Genomic DNA, 22166 nt, shown 5'->3' with positions numbered 1-22166 from the left:
AGTCCAGGAAAATAATGATTGGCTGAATGACTCATTGAATCATTAATTTTACTGTGGTGTTCCTGCTTGCCACTGGTCCAAGTGGAGGAAAACTCAGATTTCCTGCCTCTTACATCTTAATTCAGGAAGTTTTTCTCCTTCCTTCATCCAGAAAAGAGCACAAGTACTGGATGGCAGAGAACCTCAAAGGCCTTTTATGGAATGGAGGCCAGTCCTGGTTGGCAGGCAGTAGGAGGCCTCTAAGTTATTTAGATTCTGTCCCTCTAATTCTGCATAGAGCTGTCACGAGTATTTATTATGGTCAGAACTATCTTTTCTAGAGAGAGACCTGGTAGGTAATAATCATGTTTGGTATGTATAGGTAATAATAATGTTTGTTGACAGTTATGCTTAGATGAAAGGGAGCTTTGGAATTGGTCATTGGATTGTGGGTATTTGACCTATTAAGGAGTCCTGAGAATAGATAGTGTTTATACTACTCCCTGATCGTGAATGGGCTACTTATTTGTTTGGGGCCTCAGTTTTCCTGTGCATAAAATGGAAGGAATTCGATTAAATAACCTCTAAGGTTCTTGCAGCCTAGTCTAGTCGATTTATACAGTCCAAAGAAAAGAGAGGGTAACATGGCTTTCAATGACCAGGAAAGACTCCATTCCACATGTTCTGTGGGATGCTTTCCTGAGTGCTTATGTGTAGCAGGGAGGAAATCAGACATAGCCCTTCCCATCACTGAGCCTGAGGCCTAGTGGAGAAGACAGACCAGTGAAGAAGGGTGGAGAAGAGCCATGGTATAGGGGCTCTAGCCTAGGTCTGCAAATTGGGGCAGTCATTCAAGCTGCAGATAATAGAGCCACCCCTTCCCTTTTTTCTCTCACTATCAGATTACATTCCAGTTCCTCCTGTACCTCAATTTCTGTTGCTATGGAGACTTCCAATGGGACTGAGACCTGGTACAAGAGCCTCCATGCTGTGCTGAAGGCTCTGAATGCCACCCTTCACAGTCACTTGCTCTGCAGGCCTGGGCCAGGGCCAGGATCTGGACCAGACAATCAAACTGAAGAGCGTCGGGCTAGCCTTCCTGGCCGTAATGATAACTCCTATATGTATATTCTCTTTGTCATGTTCCTATTTGCTGTCACTGTGGGCAGTCTCATCCTGGGATACACCCGTTCACGAAAAGTGGATAAACGTAGTGACCCCTATCACGTGTACATCAAGAACCGAGTGTCTATGATCTGATGTGAGGTGCCCAAGAATGATGGAAGATTACAATGCCTGAGGATTGTCTTTTTGGGCCCCCAGAACTCAACTCTGGAGTCTCTCAAGCCCTAGTGTCTCATCTATATAAGATGGGTAAGAAATTGGGACCAGAGAGGAGAAGATGGTAGGCTTGGCCTTGTGGATAAGACATTTTTTTCCAGACAAAGATAGGCACTATATACTAGGAGCCCATGAACAAATATATAGAAGTATGGACTACCAGCGAGTAGGAGAAGAGGAAGCTGAAGGGAAATGGAACAGAAGACACTCTGGACACATAGTCTTTTAATGTATGATCTTCAAACATGAGAAACCTTGATAAAACCGAGCAATGCTGACAATTTGCGTTAATTCATGTTTTATTTCCTTATACACACTCAACACATGTGGGTTTTGCCTCAGCTGTCAACAAGCAGGACAGGCGCCATGACTAGAATCTAGGAACTCTGGTCCTTTTGTCTGGGACTTTTCAATGACACATGGGGTAAGATCCCGGCCCAAAGACCTTGAGGCTGAGCACGGTAGTACATGACTGTATCCTAGTGCTCTAGAGGCTAAATAGGGAGGATCATTTGAGTTCAGGAGTTCAGTAAGCTCTATCTTGGTAGAGCGTTGTAGGGGGCAGTGAGAAATATCTCACTTTTACAAATATTACCAAAGACATGTCATTGTGTTAATGTATTGTACAGAACCTGTGCAAAGCACTGGGTCCTGAGCATTATATTTATTAGTGACACGATCATGTCACCTGGCCCTTCCCAGTCATGTGTCCTGTCCCAGGGACTTCACTACCTTGAGTGTAGCTTCTTCTACTCTGAATTCTGTGAGAAATGTTCTAATACCAATGTGAAATTTGCTTCTAGGGGATTATTATTACACCTAAGAGATGGCCATGTGGAATGATACAGTGTATAAAAGGCTTGGTTTAATGAGAGAATTGATGAGCATCTTACTTTAAAGTGGTGTATAACTTTAGCTAGTTGTGGTGGTTAGAAGCTTTTCATTTTTGTTAACTTGACACAATCTAGAGCCATCGGGGATGAGGGAACCTCAGCTGAGAAAATGCCCCCACCTGACTGGCCTGTAGGTAAGCCTGTAGGTTATTTTCTTGATTGATGATTGATGTGAAAGGGCCCAGGCCACTGTGAGTAGTGTCCTCCTTGGGCAGTGCTCCTGGGGTATATAGGAAAGCAACTGAACAATCCAGGAGGGGGAAGCCAGTATGTAGCTTTCCCCATAGATTCTGCCTTGGTTCCTGCCTCCAGGTTTCTGCTCCAACTTCCCTCAGTGATGGATTGTGATCTGAAAGATGTAAGATAAAATAAACCATTTCCTCCCCAAGTTTCCTTCCATTATGATGTTTATCACAGCACTAAAAACCCTAACTAAAACAGCTGGGTACTTCTCTTTCTGGCCCTTTATTCTTTTCTCTTTAGTATAATGAAATAGACTTGGAAGTTTAAATGGCTTATTGATTCTGCTCTTGCACTCACATGAGTTGTTTCACATGGTTCTACCTAACTTATATGCCATGGTGAGTGAATTCTCCACCAAGTCCCATACTGAAGCCACCCATTGCTGTGTCTGATGTTGATGGAGGGATCCCGTGTGCTTCCCAGAAGGCCCCACTGAAACATACATGTTTGTATTCTGCATCTGCTCTAAGGACTTTTGGTAGCCGGTATCTCAGTGGCATAGGGTCATAGGTGAGCAGTGTGTGTGTGATACTTGACTTATATGACCCAGCATAAGATGCTGTCATTATAAAGGTCAAGAAAGCTGCTGCTTCCAATAAAACCAAACATTTCTCAGTTAACAGCATGGGAAGGTTTGGTTCTCAGCTCCATGTGGCTCAAAACCATCTGACCCCTGTTCTAAGGGATCCAATGCCCTCTTCTGGCCTCTGAGGGCACCAGGCATGCATGTGATGCACAGACAGACATACATGCAGGCAAACATCCAAACACACGAAATAAAAATAGTTGCATCTTTAAAAACAATAAAACAAATGCTTCCTTCTCTTTCTTTCTTTCTTTCTTTCTTTCTTTCTTTCTTTCTTCCTTCCTTCCTTCCTTCCTTCCTTCCTTCCTTCCTTCCTTCCTTCCTTTCTTCCTTTCTTTCTTTCTTTCTTTCTTTCTTTCTTTCTTTCTTTCTTTCTTTCTTTCTTTCTTTCTTTTTGGTTTTTTGAGACAGGGTTTCTCTGTGTAGCTTTGGAGCCTATCCTGGGACTCACTCTGGAGACCAGGCTGGCCTCAAACTCACAGAGATCTGCCTGCCTCTGGGATTAAAGGCATGTGCCACCAACGCCCAGTGCTTCTGTGTTTCTTGAATGGAGACTCAGAAGAGTGAATCCCACAAGCAGCTATGTTGGATCTCTGCAAAAGTGTCTGAGCCGATGTTTTGAGCTCTTTTTTTTTTTTGTATCTTCTTTGGGGGGGGGGAAGAGATGGCTTCCTTAAGGACATATGTCAAGGCAAGACAGCAGATTCTGGAGTTTACAGCCAATGGGACTCTAGAGGCTATCTACTCTAAACACCCAAGTAAATGGTGCACTGTAATGGAGTACCGCTCTGCGTGGTTAGGTGGCGAAGGATGGATGCATTCTTGAGAAATGAGATTAACTAGATCTGCAGGATTTAGAGAATGGTAGAGCTGGAACTGAGCCCCTGTGTGGCTGCTCTGTGACTGTAGTGTCCCCATCTGTGGAGGAGGCTCAGCTCACACATAGACTCATCGGGAGACTTAATTCGAATTCCTTTGCTTGCACGTTACAGATGCCCAGTGTGCATTAACATGAGCACAGGGGGAGATTGTAAAAGTGCAGCACAGCTCATGGGTTCAAACTGGAGCTACAGAGACTGAGGCAGGGGATCAGGACCAGGAACTTGTCTGGATTCACAGTGTGCTTCACTACCGAGGGTTGGTAGGAAAAATTCTAGAATCCCAAGTGGCAGATTTAACACTAATCTCTCAGCTCTCTCTCAGATGGACCCCAGACCAACTGAGAGGGAGCTGTCTCATAATCTCAACCCATCAGACCTTTGTCTGCATCCGTTTTGCCCTCTGCTGGCAAAGTCTCAGAATATAGTCTTGATTCTCAAAGAGAAATTTCACTCTCATTTCAACAGATATTTGTTGTGTGCATACTTTACGGGAAGCATCATATAGGCACAATTGTCATACATAGGTGAGTAAAACAATGCCTAATGGTATTTGCTATACATCAGGCACTGGACTATGAATTTACATGTCTTTTATTCAGATTTTAAAATCCTCACGATGATATAACATAGCAGATGTTTCCTAAAATTATTTCAAAAAAGATCACTAATTTTTGATCTAGTGCCTTTGGGACAAACCATTCAGTTTGGCCTGTAGCATGCACAGGCCAGAGCTGAAATTCCCTGGAACTAAATGAGAAAGTTATTTAGAAAAATGAGAGGAAAGGTTTGATACCAGTGATGCTGAATTTACTAGAAAGAGAACCCAAGACAAATATTTAGTGGTAAGGAATGCTTGACACGAAAATGTGCATGGGACAGAATGAAGTAGATGGGGGAAGGAAAAGAGCCAGACAAAGTGTGTGCCAGGTTATGTCTAGTCTTGGTCTGATGCACAGAGAGTTGTCCTATGTGGCTGGGACATACACTATATGGCAGAACATACACTCCTTTGATGCAAGGGAAACCTCTGCACCCCTAAACTACTCATTTCACCATTGTAAGTAACCCTGCTCAGATGGGAAGACTAGAAGGGGAGGTAAGGGGGGGTTCTGGTCAGTGGGAAACAGTTCTGTGAAGAAAGCCGGCAGCCATGAGCTGTGGAATAGAGCACTGTGAAAGTGAGTTAACCAGGGCACACTGTTGGTTGAATTAGCAATAGTTTGGTTCCTGGGGAAGATCCCAAAGTTTGCCACTGAGTCGGTTCCACCTTTTGTGGCTCTCCTTTTTTATACCATGTTGGGCCTGCTGGTGGTTAAAGAGGTACTCACCCCCTCTCACTCCCCAGGTATGCTTACATTTGCATGAGGTCCAGTCTCTGGGGAAGGTGCAGCACTAAGCCAACGATAGCATTACTCCCCGCAGATGAAGGGTTTTTACATAGGACTTCATTAGCATCTACCACAGCTGTGCTGACTGAGAAACTGGAACAGAATGTTCCAACTTGAGAGAGCCTTCAGTAAGAGATGAGATGGAAATGGGGAAGAATGGTACATGCTTGCAATCCCAGCACTTGGAGGTGATGTAGGAGGATCAGGACTTAAGGCCATCCTCAGATATGTAGTGAGTTCAAAGCTTGCTTTGGCTACTGGAACAGGGGTCCTCAAAACTCAGGGGTGAGGGAAAGAACATGAAATAAAGAACAAAGACATAATAGCACTAAATAGAAGCAAGTAATAAACAAAAAGTTAATAATAGAAAGCAGAGGGGACAGACAATGTGAAGATCAAAAAGAGGAAAAGGGGCAGCTGGGGTGACAGCTCAGTTGGAAAGTGCTTGCCTTTTAAAGAGGCTGGCATGCTGACATGCACTTGCAATCTCAGCACTGGGGAAGCAGAGGCGGGTAGAACCCTGGAACTCACTGGCCATCCAATCTAGCCTATTTAGAGAGTACCAGGCCATTGGGAGAGCCTATCTAACAAAACAAGATGGATGGCATCTGAGAGACAGCAGCCAAAGCTGTCTTCTGGCCTCCACATGCATACATATACATATGTACCTGCATGTAGAAGCATGTAAACCACGTACCAAACAAGGAGGAAATTTTTTGTGGATGTTTCTGGAAGAGGAAGTTTAGGAAGACTTGATTAGGAGGTGCTGTAGAGTGTGATCCATGGGTGGTGACCATAGTAGGTTGATGACACTGCTTCATTGTTATTCAGTGACCCAGGACAAGGATTCCAACTAACATGCCATTCTAGTTGAAGCATTTTTACTTAGTGCGGAGAAAGAGAATAGAAGTCCGGGGCCAGAGGTTTACTTGTAAACACACTTGGCAAAGGCTGCATACATTTCATTTGCTCTGTTCCATTCATGAGGGCTTAGCCCACAACAGGCTGCAAGGGAAGCTGGCACATGAGGTCTATCTGGTGACTCACATCCCAGCCAATGTCTATTATTTTTGAATGAGGGAACATAGCTTTGTGGACAGCTGGTAGTGTTGAGTCTACCCTTCTCTCTCCCAACATAGATCAAGATCAAAACACTTACAGTGCTGCTAGAAGGAAGAAATGATGCTATTTTAATTGGATCTTCTCAGGATGAAAACCTTAGGAGCATAAATAGCTAAGTGTGTCTTGTGAATGTGACTGTGACTTTTGATCTTTCCCCCTGATGGCACCATTGAGTCTGGTCTCAGTTCTCACTGGGATGGTAATACTAAGGTATCAATGTGAGCACAGGAGACACAGACAAAGCAAGGCTTTCAGAGCCAGCCCTCTATAGAGAATGATTCTCCTTTTAAGTGCTACTGAGAATCCCGAACATGATCTGCCCGATGAAATCAGAACCCATTTGTAGCAGTGGTTAACCCGTGACAGAGAGTGAGCCCCGTGACTAAGCGAGTAAGAGGTTAGTCCAAATGGAAGAAAGGGGAAAGAAAGCTAGTGCTTGATGTAGCATCCTTTGCTACACTCTGCCATGAGCCAAAGGTTTCACCTCTTCCTGGGGGCTGCTGACAGCCAATGATGAACTAATGTAAATAAGATGGTCTGATCTCATAACCTCAGTTTGGGACAGCTCTGAGCCACCATCTCAATTCCAGAACCCTAAGGTCAGCTGAGGCTTCCATTGCAACCATACTATGAGTTAGCTTTTGTACTCTGTCCACTCCTGCTTCCTTACTTCTTTACCCCAACCCCCTATCTTCTCAGAGTCCCTCCCACCCTGCAAACCCTTCTGTACTTAACTCTGCTTCTAAGGAGTCAGTTTCTCCTCAAGAACTGCGTTAACACTGAGCCCATTCCCCTGTCCTAGTGGACACCGGGAATGGGATGATAAAAGAAAAGGAGGCAGTTATTGGTTCTAGAGTACTAACAGCATTGCATCCGTTGACTAGAAAGAACTAGCCACTAGATGGCGCAGCACTACAGTTCTACAGCTCCTGCACAGCATAGACTGTTGCCTTAAATATTGTAGACTGTCTACCGTATGGTATTTGTCTCTAGTAAGGGGGAAAATGTTGGCTCATTATTTTTTCTTTCTTTCTTTCTTTCTTTCTTTCTTTCTTTCTTTCTTTCTTTCTTTCTTTCTTTCCTTCCTTCCCTCCTTCCTTCCTTTCTCTTCTCCCTCCTCCTCCTGCTCCTCCTCCTCCTCCTCCTCTTCCTCCTCTTCTTCTTCTCATATTCTAGAGACACAAGTGCCCTAGACCTTAGCATCATGCCCTCTGTGCCATTACATATATTCAACTGATCTCTACACAACATTCCCAAACTCTGTTTTTTTTCTCCACCTGCCACAGTCACTGTTTCCAAGGTAGGACATGTGGGATTCCAAACAGTTGCTATAATTCTCACCTAAAAATGAAGAGAATTGGCAACATAATCTGTGAAGTCCTTCCTCTTTCCCCACCCCTCTCTGTTTTACAGTTGCATGATCTGACATGACAGGATCAGCTATGAAATGTAGTGGCTCAGGGAAAGTAGTCATGGGAACCATCAGAGAAGATGAAGAGTTCAAGAAAATTATATAACCAAGTCGCTCAATCAGTTCTCTGTTGTGGAGTTCATAAACAGAAAAATTCCCTATTTGGAAAAACACTTAGTCTTTGGAAGGTTGAAGAGCTTTCCTCACTTCAGGGGAAAAATACTTGAAGGTTTTTTTTCCATTGTATAAATTTCTAAAGGGATAGAATTTTATTGTCTAGGGGAGGAATGTCCCATGGATTACAGGGAAGAGAGTTGGACTCTACAATCCTTGGAAGATGGATGGATAATAGGGGCCTGTGCTTGGCCTTCTCCCAGTCCCCTCCCAGTCTCTCTGGCAGTGATGACTTTAAGGTCACCAGAAGAATGGACACCAAAACAAATGAGGAATTAGAGGCTGGAGACTTCTGACTGGTCCATACCTGCTTGGACAATGAGTATCTTCAATGGAACTTCAGTGGACCAAAGACAGTCCTCCAGGTTTCCCAGGGCTTCTCCAGGGAAATCCCTGGAGAGTTTACATCCCCACAGGAACTCTGAAACAGAAAACTCTATCTGGTAGATGGAGGTGAAGCTAAATTTAATTTTATCTCTGAATTTTAAAAAAAAATCAACCAGATTTCCCCCTTTTTATTGGAAATAGATTTCTTTTTCACATATATCCTGAATATGGTTTTCCCTCTACTCCTTTCCACATCCCATCCCATCTTGATCCTCTCCCTTTCTGTCTTTCTTAGAAAAGAACAGGTTTTAAGAAATAATATTAAAATATAACAGAATAAAATATAATAAGACGAAATAAAAGCTATCACATCAGAATTCGACAAAAAAAGTAAACAGAAGGAAAATAGCCCAAGAAAAGGCACAAGAAACAGAGACCCACCCTTTTGAACACTAAGGAATCCTATAAAAACATTAAACTGGAAACCAGAGCATATACAAAGGACTGGTGTAGACCTCTGTATGCCCTGTGCATGCTGCTTCAGTCTCGGAGTTCATGTGAGTTTTGATCATGCTGATTAAGAGGACCTTGGCCTCTTGGTGTCTTCCATTCCCTGTGACTCTTATACACTTACTGCTTCCTCTTCCATAGGATTCCCTGAGCCTTGAGGGGAGGAATTTGATGGAGTCATCACATTTAGGGCTGAGTGTTCTCTGCTTAATATTTGGCTGAGGGTCTATGTATTTGTTTCCATCTGCAGGAGGAAGCTTCTCTGATGATGGCTGAGTAAGGCACTCATTGATGACTGTAGCATAATACCACTAAGGAGTCATTTTACACTGTGGGTTTGTTTGTTTGTTTGTTTGTTTGTTCTTCTAGAATAGTAGTATTTGGTCCCTGAGTTATCTAGCCTTAGGTTCTTGGTCACCCAAGCTGTGTCGGGTTTGAGTTCCATCTGTTAGAGTGGGCCTTAAGTCAAACCAGATATTGATTGGTTACTCCTACAAACTTTGTACCACCATTGCTCTAGCATATTTTACAGGCAGGGCACCATTGTAGATCAAGTGGTTTGTGGAAGGGTTGGTGTTTACATTTTTATTTGGGTAGCATATAGAGTACTTCCCTGTACCAAAGCTTTCATATGGGAATGAAAGCTCTTATGTCGGCACCAGCTCTAATTCTCCGTGTTCAATGAGTTGTGTAGGTGTTATCTTCAGCAATGGTGTCTTGCTGTCAGCTTGTGGAAAGCAACCTATAGTCTTGGCAACAGCCTGGGTTAGTTATAACTCAATCCTGGTACTGGAAGCTTCATTTGATCTCAAGGGATGGGAAGTTTGGGCTCTGTCTCCTCTGTTTTGGTGATTTCATTTAGATGCCCTTCATATATGTACATTTTAGGACACTTATAGTGTATTAAGTTTGCATACTACCTCTCAGATATCCCTTCATTTTAACTGTCTCTCCTGGTATTTTCTACTTTGTCCCCCTCTCTTCTGCCCCTCCCCACTTGATCCTTTCATTCTAAACCACCAACACTATCATTTCCCTCCATAACTATTTATTGTATTTCCCTTTCCTAGGGAAATCTGTCTGTTTCCCCTAGTCTCTTACTCTATACTTAATCTCTGTGCTTTATTTATTTATTTATTTATTTATTTATTTATTTATTTATTTTGGTTTTTCGAGACAGGGTTTCTCTGTGTAGCTTTGGAGCCTATCCTGGCAATCACTCTGGAGACCAGGCTGGCCTCGAACTCACAGAGATCCGCCTGCCTCTGCCTCCCGAGTGCTGGGACTAAAGGCGTGCGCCACCATCGCCCAGCCAATCTCTGTGGTTCTACAGATTGTAGTTTGGTTAGCATTGACTTAACAGCTAATGTCCACATATAATTGAATACATGCCATATGTGTCTTTCTGGGTCATAGTTATCTCACCAGGATGATTTTTTCCTAGTTTAATTCATTTACCTGAGAATTTTATTACTTTATTTTTAAATGTGCAAATGTACCACATTTTCCTATCCATTCTTCTGTTGAAGGACATCTAGGTTGTTTCCAATTTCTGACTATTATGAATAGAGCAGCAGTGAACATGATTGAGCAAGTGTCTCTGTGACAGGATGAATCATCCTTTGGGTATATGCCCAAGAGTGGTATAGCTGGATCATGACAGATTGATTCTCATCTTCTGGAGGAACTTCTACACTGATTTCCATAGTGGCTGTACAAGTTTGCACTCTTACCAGCAATGGATGAGTGTTCCCTCATCCTTGCCAGCATGAGCTGTCACTTGGTTTATTGATCGTAACTCTTCTGACAGGTGTAAGATGAAATCTCAAAGTAGTTTTGATTTGCATTTCCATGATGGTTAAGGATGTTGAACTTTTAAGTATTTCTCAGCCATATGAGTTCCTTTTCTGATAATTCTCTGTGTAGACCTATATCCCATTTTAAAATTGGGTTGTTTTCTTGATAGCTAGTTTCTTGGGTTCTTTATATATTCTGGACATTAGCCCTCTCTTGGATGTGTAGGTGGTAAAAATCTTTTACCATTCTGTATGATGTCAAGTTGTTTGAATGATGGTATCCTTTTCCATGCAGAAGTTTTTCTGTTTCATGAGGTCCCATTTAGTAATTATTGATCTTAGTGTCTGTGCTAATGGTGTTTTGTTCGGAAAGTCTTTTCCTGTACTAATGCATTTAAGGCTATCCTCCACTTTGTCTTCTCTCAGGTTCAGTGTGACTGGTTTTATGTTGAGGTCTTTGATGCACTTGAACTTGAGTTTTGTGAAGGGTGATAAATACGGATCTATTTGCATTCTTCTACATGTAGACATCTAGTTTGACCAGCACCATTTGTTGAAGATGCTTTCTTTTTCTATTGTATTTATGATTCTTTATAAAAAAAATCAGGTATCTATAGATGTGTGGATTTATGTCTGGGTCTTCAATTCAGTTTTATTTATCAATATTTTGTGCCAATACCATATATAGTTTTTATTACTATAGCTCTGTAGTACAACTTGAAATTGAGAATAGTGATACCTCTAACAGTTCTTTTATTCTTCAGGTTCTGGTTTTTGTTTTTCCATATGAAGCTGAAAATTGTTCTTTCAAAATCTGTGAAGATTTGTGTTGGAATTTTGATGGGGATTACATCTGTAGATTACTTTTGGTAGGGTGATAATTTTTACTATGTTAATCATACTGACCATGAGCATGAGAGAGCTTTCCATATCTTTTTCAGTGTCTTAAAGTTTTTATCATATAAGTATTTCATTTGTTTGGTTAAAGTTACCACAAGATGTTTCATATTATTTGAGGCTATTATGAAAGCTGTTGCTTCCCTGATTCCTTTCTCAGTCTTTTTGTCCTTTATATATAGGAGGGCTAGCTATTGATTTTTGTGAGTTAATTTTGTATCCAGCTACTTTTTTGAAAAGTGTTTATTAGCTATAAGTGTGTTCCTGTGGACTTTTTAGGGCCACTTATACTACCATATCATATGCAAATAAAGATACTTTGAATTCTTCCTTTCTAATTTGAAGCCCTTTGATCTCCTTTAGTTGTCTTTATTGTACTAGCTAAGACTTCAAGTACTATATTGAATAGGTATTGAATGGACAACCTTATCTTGGTCCTAATTTTAGTAGAATTTCTTTGAGTTTCTCTCCATTTAAGTTCATGTTGGCTATGGGCTTTCTTGTTTTTCTTTAAGTGAAAAAATAATGTTCTTGTGCTGGTTACCAACAAATCAAATAATTTACAGTAGTTGACATTCTAAGATCATAATAGCAAATCTAGCTTGGCTATGTCAATAAAAGCACAGTATGCATTAGTATGCATTAGTCAATGCATTGTTTTGTTTAATCCTCACAACATACCTACGAGGAAACACCAAGACGAAAAGATGTTAACTGGGCCGACCAAGGTCACATGTTAGTAAATGATAGCATGAGACATGCCAGACTCCATGTCCAACTTCTAGACCTGTCATTCTGAAATTTAACCTATTACTTATTAATTCACTTAATCATCAAGTTCTCTGAGAGTAAATGGGATCAATAAAACTATTTTGTCTACTAGACAGATCTAGGAATTTACAGAACAAAAGATTTTTAGAATTGTAGATTGTTTCCACTGGCAGCTGGCATAGTGGGAGAACAAAGGCTTCAGAGAAGATGGACTAGACTAGAACCCTGGCTCTGCTCATCACTTCTCATGTGACCTTGAACAATTTATTTAACCAGTCAAATTCTTAACTGTCATATCCACATGCCAAATATGTATGCATAAGCATGAGACCTGAGTTCTTACCCCAGAACCCACATGCCATGTGAGGCAGTATGCACCTGTGATGCTGAGACCAAAGACAGGTGGACCCTTGGGGCTTAACAGCTGAATTGGTAAGACCCAGGCTCAGCAAGAGATCCTGTCTCTAAAGAGGGGGCAGAAAGAAGGTAAAGACCAATAGAGCCAAATGCCTGGTATTGATCTCTGGCATCTATATGCATAGGTCAGGCAGGTGTGCCTAAATATACATGAATAACATTCCACAGTCAGATAAAATAGATAAACTAGTGAACAAATAAACAGAGTATAGGGTTCTTATAGCCTGATGGCATAACTGTGTCTTTCATGGAGTAGGTATGTGTAAGGTCTAATCATTTTCCCTCTCTAGATCATTGATTCCAATTCTCTTATTTTGAAGATGAGGGAACTGAAGTTGAAAGAAAATGGAAACTGCAAGTTTTGGCAGAGTCAAGGCCACCACTGAGACCTGCTTTGTTCCCAGCATTTCTCAAATGTGTTATAAATATAGATATTACTTGAATGTAACTTTCTATCAACAATCAAGTTTCTAAATGTTGGGTGGATGAAATAGACAGCATTTTCAGAGAGTTTGGAGACTTTTCTCTTTGCAGCATGAATCCCAAAGACAGAGGCAATAGAGAACACTGCCCAAAAGGATTTGATAATATGGATTTTTTTTTAGATTTTATTATTTATTTTGTATACAATGTTCTTCCTGCATGTCTGCCTGCAGGCCAGAAGAGGGCATCAGATCTCATTATAGATTGTTATGAGCCACCATGTGGTTGCTGGGAATTGAACTCAGGACCTCTGGAAGAGCAGTCAGTGCTCTTAACCTCTGAGCCATCTCTCCAGCCCCTAATATGGATTTTTTAAAGGAGCAGAGTAAATATCTCTAGATGTCTCTCAGAAACACTGTTATGTAGACTGCCTTAGGGCTGTAGAAGTTTTCATGGGCTTTGATCAGTGTGCTGAGGGTGTGTGTTCACATAATAAGCAAACAGATTCCTTCCATCAGGCAGTTCTCTTGGTATCCTTGTCCCAGCTGACTTGTAAGCCTGAGGATATAAAAATAATGAAAACCAGATTCCAGGAAAAGCATACTTGTTTAGAGTCGCCCAGTTGCATCCAAAAAAGCAAATGTAATATGCCATTCTCCCAGGAGTAAGACTAAAGAAACAAAACATGCATAATGCCCCCCAATTTTTTTCCACTCTGGGTTGCTCTTAGCCAACATACTAACTATAGAAGTAATAGCTAAAGTCCAAAATAGAGCTACACAAGCCAGAAAATTGGAATTTTCATCTTAGTTCCTCCACTTAATCAGCATTTGTCTGACATTAATGTATCTGCTCCCCCCTTTACTCTCTGTGTAACAAGATTAATATAAAGACCCAGAGACAGATTTTGGGGTCCAAACTGAAGATCAGAAAAGCAAAGCAGCCAGCCACTAACTCTTACCACAACCTCAGACTGAAATGGGTAAGCCTATCTCCATAAATCCTCAGAGTACAATGCAGACTGCACTGCTCTCCACCAAGGCTCAGACTGCAATCCAGAGTTCCTGTCTCCTCCTGCATTATTATATTCCTGTCTCAACCCAGCCATATCATTCCTGTCTCTACCTCCCTAGTCCTGGGATTAAAGGCATGATTCCAAATCATGGGATTAAAGGTGTGTGCCACCACCCGCTGGCTTCTATGGATAACTAGTATGGCTGCTGGAATTAAAAGTGTGTATCACCATTGCCTAGCTCTATGGTTGTGTCTAGCTTTGCATTTTGATCTCCAGTGGCTTTATTAAAGCATAAACAATATATCACCACATCTCTGAATTACATTTAATCACTCTCTCCCTTCTTTGAACTTTTATACATTTGGGTTTCACACACAACCTTCTGCCCCAGGCTCATGTAAGAAAGCTGGTTTGGAAAACAGCAAATTGGATGATTTCTGCAGATCTTTTTAGCTCCAGTGGTCTGTAATTTAAAGCATCCTCTTGCTGTGGCTTTTGTTTGTGTGTGTACAAGTCCCCTCAGAGGCCAGAGGCATCACATTCCCCTGGAATGATAGGTGAGCTACCTGACAAAGGTCCAGGGAACCAAACTCTAGACCTCTGCAAAGAGCAGCATATGCTCTTAACTGCTTGGCCATCTCTCAAGCCCACTTTTATGCCTGTTTGACACAGCATTTTCAGTAAAAACAGCTCCTCTGTATTTCGATGGTTCCCTACTCAGCTGCATTCCCCTCCACAAATTGTTAAATATGAGTCATTGGTGAGATGGCTATAGCCTGATGAAACCCAAAACTCGCACGATAAACCTAATGCTGAATTTGGATTCGTTCTGTGATTCTGAGGATTCTGTTAGATTCACATCACTTAGCTCCTCGTCTGCCTTAGAATGAGTTCTCTCCTGGCAGAGGATCCTCACCAATCCTGTGTGAACTGGGCTTACTATATTGGAGTGCCTGTTTGGATCTTCCAGGAAAAAGACACCCAGATGGAGTGAGAAATGCAAGCAATATTACTGAGGGGGGAGGGGGGAAGATCTGTGCAGGACCCAGGGATGAGGTGTCCAGGGTAGGTGGGATAGCTTCAAATGGTAATGTAGCATTGACGCCCATTTAAAAACACGGAGGAAGGATAATTGGGTAGTGGGAGCCTAAATCTCATTCAGTCTAAGGAAGTCTTAGGGATGGTGACAGGGATTGGAGGCTGCCTGTTTGAGGAGCCCTACATTCGGCATGTGTGCGGTGTTCAGTCAGCAGGGAAAAAGCAAAGGAGACTGTAACGAGGGTGTGGTAGGGCTGTGGTAACACTGCAGATTCTAGAAGGTACTGCAACTAGAGGCCTGCAAGCTAACATACTCCTCACAGCAGCCATTCCCTGTCATTGCCACATTTCACGTGCCTACATGCTGTGAATCCCAAAGGTGGACACAGCTCAACTCAAACTGAGGCTTCTCATGCATATCTATTATAAAAAGTTATGAATATACAAAAGTTTTGTGTTGGGTACTACGCCAGTCTGCCCCTACCCCCTCTCCAGTGGGAGAAGTGAAGTTCATCTGGGAGGGCTTTAGAAAACAAGGAGAGGCTTTTGAGCCTCTCAAAATGTATATTACGTAATGTATATTACGACTATGTGGCCAGGCAGAAGTGGTGTATACCTTTAATCCCAGTACTCTGGGAGGCAGAGGTAGGTGGATCTCTGTGAGTTTAAGGCCAGTCTGGTCTACAGGGAGAGTGCCAGGACAGCTAGGGCAGTTACACAGAGAAAACCTGTCTCAAAAAACCAGAGAGAGAGAGAGAGAGAAGAGAGAGAGAGAGAGAGAGAGAGAGAGAGAGAGAGAGAGAGAGAGAGAGAGAGAATGGCAGGTTTAGTAAATCAGAAAGTAATCCTTAGGAAGCCCAAGGAAAATTTGGATTAAATACCCCTCAGCCTGGGGAAGCTTGGAGCAGACTTCCAAAGACTTTGTGCCAACCACTGGATGTTCCAAAGAAGGAGGAGTTGTCTACTAGAACCGGCCCTGGAGACACTAGAAATACCTTGAAATTGCTCTGACAGCCAGTTGAGGGATGCAAAAGCAGCCTCTACCTCTAGGGCCCCACCAGTCAAGATGCAGGATTTGCTGAGAGGCAAGCTCAACACCTGTTGTGGCTCCTGGATTAGGTTCAAATTTTGAGGGAGAGAATGGAGGGAAGGGGAAGGAGCTGGAAGGTGGGGTAAATAGAACAGGTGAGAGGGCAGGCTCTCCAGATTCATACCCAAACTCAGCAGTGATCATCAGGCACAAAAGAAAACACCTATGGCAGAAAGAACCCTGTATATGATTTCTAAGGCCCACTTCTTGTTCCATGGCTGCCTTATGACACTCAACATGTTTTGGGGCCATCTGTGCCTCTGGATTATAATCAGAAACACCACACCAAACACCCTTTAAGATTCTTCCATAGAGAAGCCTAGGTTTTTTGGTTTTTTGTGGGTTTTGTTTTGTTGTAGATTTGTGCGTACGTGTGTGCGTGCGTGTGTGCGTGCGTGTGTGGTGTGTGTGTGTGTGTGTGTGTGTGTGTGTGTGTGTGTGTGTGTGTGTGCGTGTGTGCTTTGAGACAGATTCTCAAGTAGCTCTGACTAGCCTTGAACTCCTGATCTCCCTGCCTCTACCTCCTGAGTGGTGGTGGGATTACAGATGTGTGTTCCCATGCCCCACCAACAGTATAAGATTTAACAGCCTCCTTAAGAGAGAGGGATAAAGAGGGAGGAAGGGAGAGAGAGAGAGACTGGAATGAAAAGAATTTCCTGTGAATTCAGAGTAGTATGTCATATGTAGTATAAGGTCAATCATAACATAACACACTCAGCACAGCATTTTAATATAACCAGGTAGCTAACCAACAGGCATTGAGTTAGGTGGTTGAGTCTGGGAATGAGGGACAGAAGTATTGATGAAGTGGAACTCATTTTGTGATCAAGATACACAGGCCTTGAAACAGGACTCTGTCCTATCTTTATACAGAGGTGCAGATGGTGAGAGGAGAATAATTCCACTTGACAGGCAGTTCTCAGAATTCTGATGTTCACAAGCACGTGTGCCTGCAATGTGACGAAGGCTTCTTAAAGATGAAACCGCTCTTTCCTCCTCTTGAAATCTGCATCCACTGATCACCCTCACCCGGATAAGAATGCTGGGAGTGGAAAGTATGCCGTGCGCTCCCCCAGGCTTGATATTTTAGGATTTAAAAAAAAAAAAAAAAACAAGAATTCATGCTCCCTTACGTATTTCTCCCATTGAGAAAAAAAAAAAAAAGCCACAAAACAAAAAACTGCAGTCAAGGGCATAAAATAATTAGTAGCCAATCATGAGAAGGCCATCTGATCCTCGGGTTGCTGATACTCAGCCTTGCAGGCCAGGCCTTCCCAGAGTAGATCATGTTTTCCCCTGTTTTAAATTAAACATCATTGAGGGTTATATATGAAAACATGAGCTCTTGGTCTAGTCCCTGATGGACAAACCTCAAACCCCAGGGAGAGCAAGAGACCAGCAGGGAGAGAGAGAGAGAGAGAGAGAGAGAGAGAGAGAGAGAGAGAGAGAGACAGACAGACAGACAGACAGACAGACAGACAGACACAGACACAGAGAGAGACAGAGAGAAAGACAGAGACAGAGACACACACAGAGAGAGACAGAGAAAAAGAAGAGACAGAGACAGACAGATAGACACACAGAGAGAGAGAGGAAGGGAGAGAGAGGAGAGAGAGAGACAGAGACAGAGAGGGGGGGAGGGAGATCTGGGAACACTGGGAGACCAGACTGCAGAGAAGGGAGAAGGGATTGTGGTGTCAGCGGAGGTCACCAGAGCAGCCACAGCAGGGTTGTGTCCCGATAAATAAATAATGACACATTGGGCAGCTGGCCTAGTTCTTAGACATGCCTGGGGCCTACAGGTTTAGGTGTGCCAACTCACACAGTCTCTTGGCTCTCAATCTGAATGTTATTTCCTCAGGAAGGCAGAATAAACAAGCACACAGTCGTGCTGGCCACAGGCTGCACACTCTAATGATGTGCTGAACAAGTCACAGATGCCACAGGGTTTCCCATTTAAAGATTTTATCTTATTTTATGTGTAGGTGTGTTTTGTCGCATGTATGTCTGCGCATCACATGTATGTGGCACAGAAACCAGAAGAGGTCATCAGATCCCCTGGAACTGAAGTTATAATGATTGTGAGCCACCATGTGGGTGCTGGGAACCAACCCAGGTCCTCTGGAAGAGCAGCCAGCATTCTTAACTGCTGAGCCATCTCTCCAGCCCCACATTCCTACATTTTAAAAACAGTTTTGACAGTGGGACCTCAAGGGTTGTGAGGAGAGGCAGGGTCCTGCTGAGGATCCTTGCCCATTACCTTAGTGCTCCCCTCCCAAAGGTGCTTCGGAAGGGTCTCCCGCCATCACATCCCATACACTGCTGTCTACCAGTCTATTACACAAGCTTGCTTGTCAGCTTTGGGAAAACCATCCCATTCAACACCACCTAAGATGGCATTTGGCCCTAGCACAGACACAATGGTATTTGTTGACCAAATGAACAAAATATTCTAAGCCCACTGCAGCACTGGAGTGGATAATGGACTCTGTAACCTGGAAACAGTAATAGCCGTATCCTGGGTTCAAGACTTTGTTTTACCTGCTATGTGACTTTGGGTCCCAGTATTCTTAAGTTTTTGTTTTTGTTTTTGTTTTTGTTTTAACATTTATTTATTTATTTTGAGGTTGGGTTGGGCTATTCACAAGCTATGCCACCTGCATGGAAGTTAGAAGACAACTTTCCAGAGTCTGCTCTCCTCTTCTCTATAGGTGTTGCAGATGGAACTCAGGTGATGGCAGGGACAGTGATTCACCTACTGAGCCATCTTGCCCCCAGTATCCTGGATGTAAAATAGAAACAACCCTGCCTTGACTACCTCAGAAGTAGCTCAAAGGAACCATCTGATAAGCTACCTCCAGCAGAAAATAAAGGACTTCTGGGTCAGAAAATACGGTTGTTTTGGTTTTTTTGAGGGGGGGGAGGGAGGCAGTTGTTCTAGAGACAGAGACTTCACAATGTGAAAGACAAACTTATTTTTCACATTAGCAAGGCAAAAGTTGTACCTGGAAATTCACACAACAATTTCACAAGGTAAATTTTGTTGTTGTTTTGAGATAAAATCTTATATAGCTCAGACTAGTCTCAAACTCGCTATGGAGTCAAGGGCAGCTTGAACTCCTGATCTTCCTGCCTCAGATTCCCGAGTACTGGGGTTATAGGTGTGTACTACTCTCCACAATTGGATTCTTATTCTTCCCTCCTTCCCACGTGTCTTCCCCCTCCCATTATGCCTGCCCTTCTGAGTCTCAGCCTACGATTGCAGACAGGCTTCTTCGACACAGAAAGGGACATCAGAAGCTTCTGGTTTTGTCTAGAAGTTTTGCTGTCTGAGAAAGACTGACTGCTTTATTTTGAACTGAAAAAAATCTCTCTCCCTCCTGGTTTGAAGTGTTTATCCTCTTACTGAGGGTGAGGGAGTGACAAGATTAGAGTGGGGCAATCAGTGTTCTGAATGAAGGTGGGAGTTCTGTTGGAAGCAGAATAGATAGGCATTATGCTGACGTGATTAATGCTCACTACCATATTCTGAGGGCCGTTCTCGGGCTGGTTCTGAAATACCACCACATACAGTCAATGTCAAAGGGCAGAAGGCAGATGGGAAACCAAGTGAATTCACATCGTGCTGTCCTCCATAAGTCTCCACTAAGGTTTCAGCTGTACATCTAGAAAAGGTAGTTCCTGTTCTAGGATTGGTAGCTAGCGAGTTCCTCTGTTCAACATCAGATACTGCATTCCTCTGGGCTCTGGTCAGTCTGTGGCTTAAGTGCCAATGTTGCTGAACTGCAGGCCTAAGCTATCTGATTCTGTCGTCTGCCTGCTTTGGTTCCCAGGGCATAACAGCCCTTTCTTGTCTTCTTTCAAACAGTTAGACTCACACAGCTTGCAGTTGGAGAGATCACAGTCTCTGAGAGGGAAGTTTTTATTCCAAATCACATAATAAAAAGGGGCTTGAGGCTAAGCCAAGATCAGACACCAGGTTACAGGGAACTTTCCCCATCATCCTTCCCTTTGTTCTTTTGCACTTTTATGAACTGAGGGATGGGCAAAACCCTTAACTTCACATCTTCCCATTCTTTTACATCTCTGCGTCATTTCACAATGTTACTGTTCATTCATCCCTGGGCCTCTTGTCCACTGGCCTTTGTCTTATTTTCTGTTGACAGGAATGAAATTCCAAAACCAGAGACACCTTCTACTTCTGCAGCATTAATTATCACCCTTACACTTCAGCAAGGGCTCACTATTTAAGCAAGCTAGTCTTGACTTGTAAAATAATTTTGGGCATCATCCTGACTAACTCCTACTTACTTCTCTGACATTCTATAGTACTTTATTTCAGGAGGAAAATGATATTTGATTTGGTCTGGTTCCTTAGTTTGGTTCAAGAGTATTTCCTGTAAATAAGCCTACAGTGCCTTATACTCCCTCCAACAAAAGACTTTCCATGTTTTACAGTTCCTGCCTACTTGCTTTGTCTCTTTTCTTTACACCCTGAAATTTCTATTTCCTCTTTCCACTATTTCCTCCAGCACCCAGCAAAATCCAGTACATGACAAAAGTTGCTTAACTATTTGTTGAATGAAAGACAAGGTCTTTGACTCCCTGGCTCATGTTTACAGTGATAGGTGACAGTGATAATTCAAATAACAATAAAAAATGTGAAGGACTTTATTGGTGAACAAATAATTGTAAGTGTTAAAGACTTTTTAATCCTAAAAGCACTATAAGATGAACCTTCTCTGCTTCTGCCACAGAGACAAGAAAATACTATTATGTGGGGAGAGAAGGAAGCTTGAGTGAGTGAAGCCCTGAATGAATGTGTACTTGTAGACATGGGCACTGCCATGTTATGGTCCCCCAAAGCCTCAAGCCCACGGAGGAATGGCAGTCTTCCCCACCAAAGTGTAGCTCAGAAGGGAATGGCAAAGCCTTCTGTGGTCTAAGTTCAGAAAATGGCAAAGTCTTCCTGTGGTCTGAGTGTGAATGCTGATAGTATATGCAGAAAATATCCACCATTGCTCTCTCCTAAAGTATATATGGCCAGAAGACTGCTCCCTAAAGAGACTGTTCCATTGAGATTAGCCAAGTCTGCCTCCTTTATTCAGCTACACATCATAAGTCCCGCCCCCAGTTCATCTGTATTAATAACCCGCCTCCTTGTTCAGCTGTGTGAAATAACCCTGCCTCTCTGTTCAACTCTATATAACAAATGGCTGAGCTTGAAGAGTGATTCGGCTTTTCTGGCAGCTGACCCCAGCTTTTCTGTGTGCCCATGTATCCATCTGTCTGTCTTTCCTTCATTCCCTTACTACCCTAGTCAGGTAAAGTCACTGGAGGCCATACATGGGCATGATACAGAATCTCCACAAAGGTTTTCACACTGCTAAATATTTGTTAGATGTGTGCTTCTGCCATAAGTAAATGTCATCATCAGAAGTGAATGCTACCTTGGGATGTTGTCTTCCCTATGACAGGCTAGATTCTCTGCCCCGCTCTTTCCCAGTCTAGAAGGTGCCCATGCCTTGAGTAACTGTCAGCCTCTATGCTAAATTTTACTTGTGCTGTCTCATCTATAACCGATCTTTGTAGAAGATTCTCTTTTCTTCTCTCTTCTCTTCTCTTCTCTTCTCTTCTCTTCTCTTCTTTTCTCTTCTCTTCTCTTCTTCTCTTTCTCCTCCTCCTCCTTTTCCTCCTTCTCCTTCTCATTCTCATTCTCCTTCTCCTTCTCCTCCTCCTCCTTCCTCTTCCTCTTCCTCTTCCTCTTCCTCTTCCTCTTCCTCTTCCTCTTCCTCTTCCTCTTCTTCTTCTTCTTCTTCTTCTTCTTCTTCTTCTTCTTCTTCTTCTTCTTCTTCTTCTTCTTC

At 42.7% G+C, this 22166-nt stretch overlaps 1 protein-coding gene across 1 annotated transcript; it reads left to right on the top strand.

Moving 5' to 3' along the window:
- Positions 1-921: 921 nt before the first annotated feature.
- Kcne3 (potassium voltage-gated channel subfamily E regulatory subunit 3) lies at positions 922-1239 on the top strand. Its single transcript, XM_035441526.1, has one exon. The coding sequence runs from the start codon at positions 922-924 to the stop codon at positions 1237-1239; it is 318 nt and encodes a 105-aa protein (XP_035297417.1).
- The last annotated feature ends 20927 nt before the right edge of the window (positions 1240-22166 follow it).

Source organism: Cricetulus griseus, chromosome 3 (genome assembly GCF_003668045.3).
Source record: "Cricetulus griseus strain 17A/GY chromosome 3, alternate assembly CriGri-PICRH-1.0, whole genome shotgun sequence".
In the NCBI taxonomy this organism is placed as follows: domain Eukaryota; kingdom Metazoa; phylum Chordata; class Mammalia; order Rodentia; family Cricetidae; genus Cricetulus; species Cricetulus griseus.
The sequence above is the reverse complement of the archived record's forward strand: the minus strand, read 5'-3'. Positions and strand labels throughout refer to the sequence as shown.

What these genes read in the sequence shown, in the direction of transcription:
- Kcne3 (XM_035441526.1), top strand. Translation starts at nt 922, where the DNA reads ATGGAGACTTCCAATGGGACTGAGACCTGGTACAAGAGCCTCCATGCT.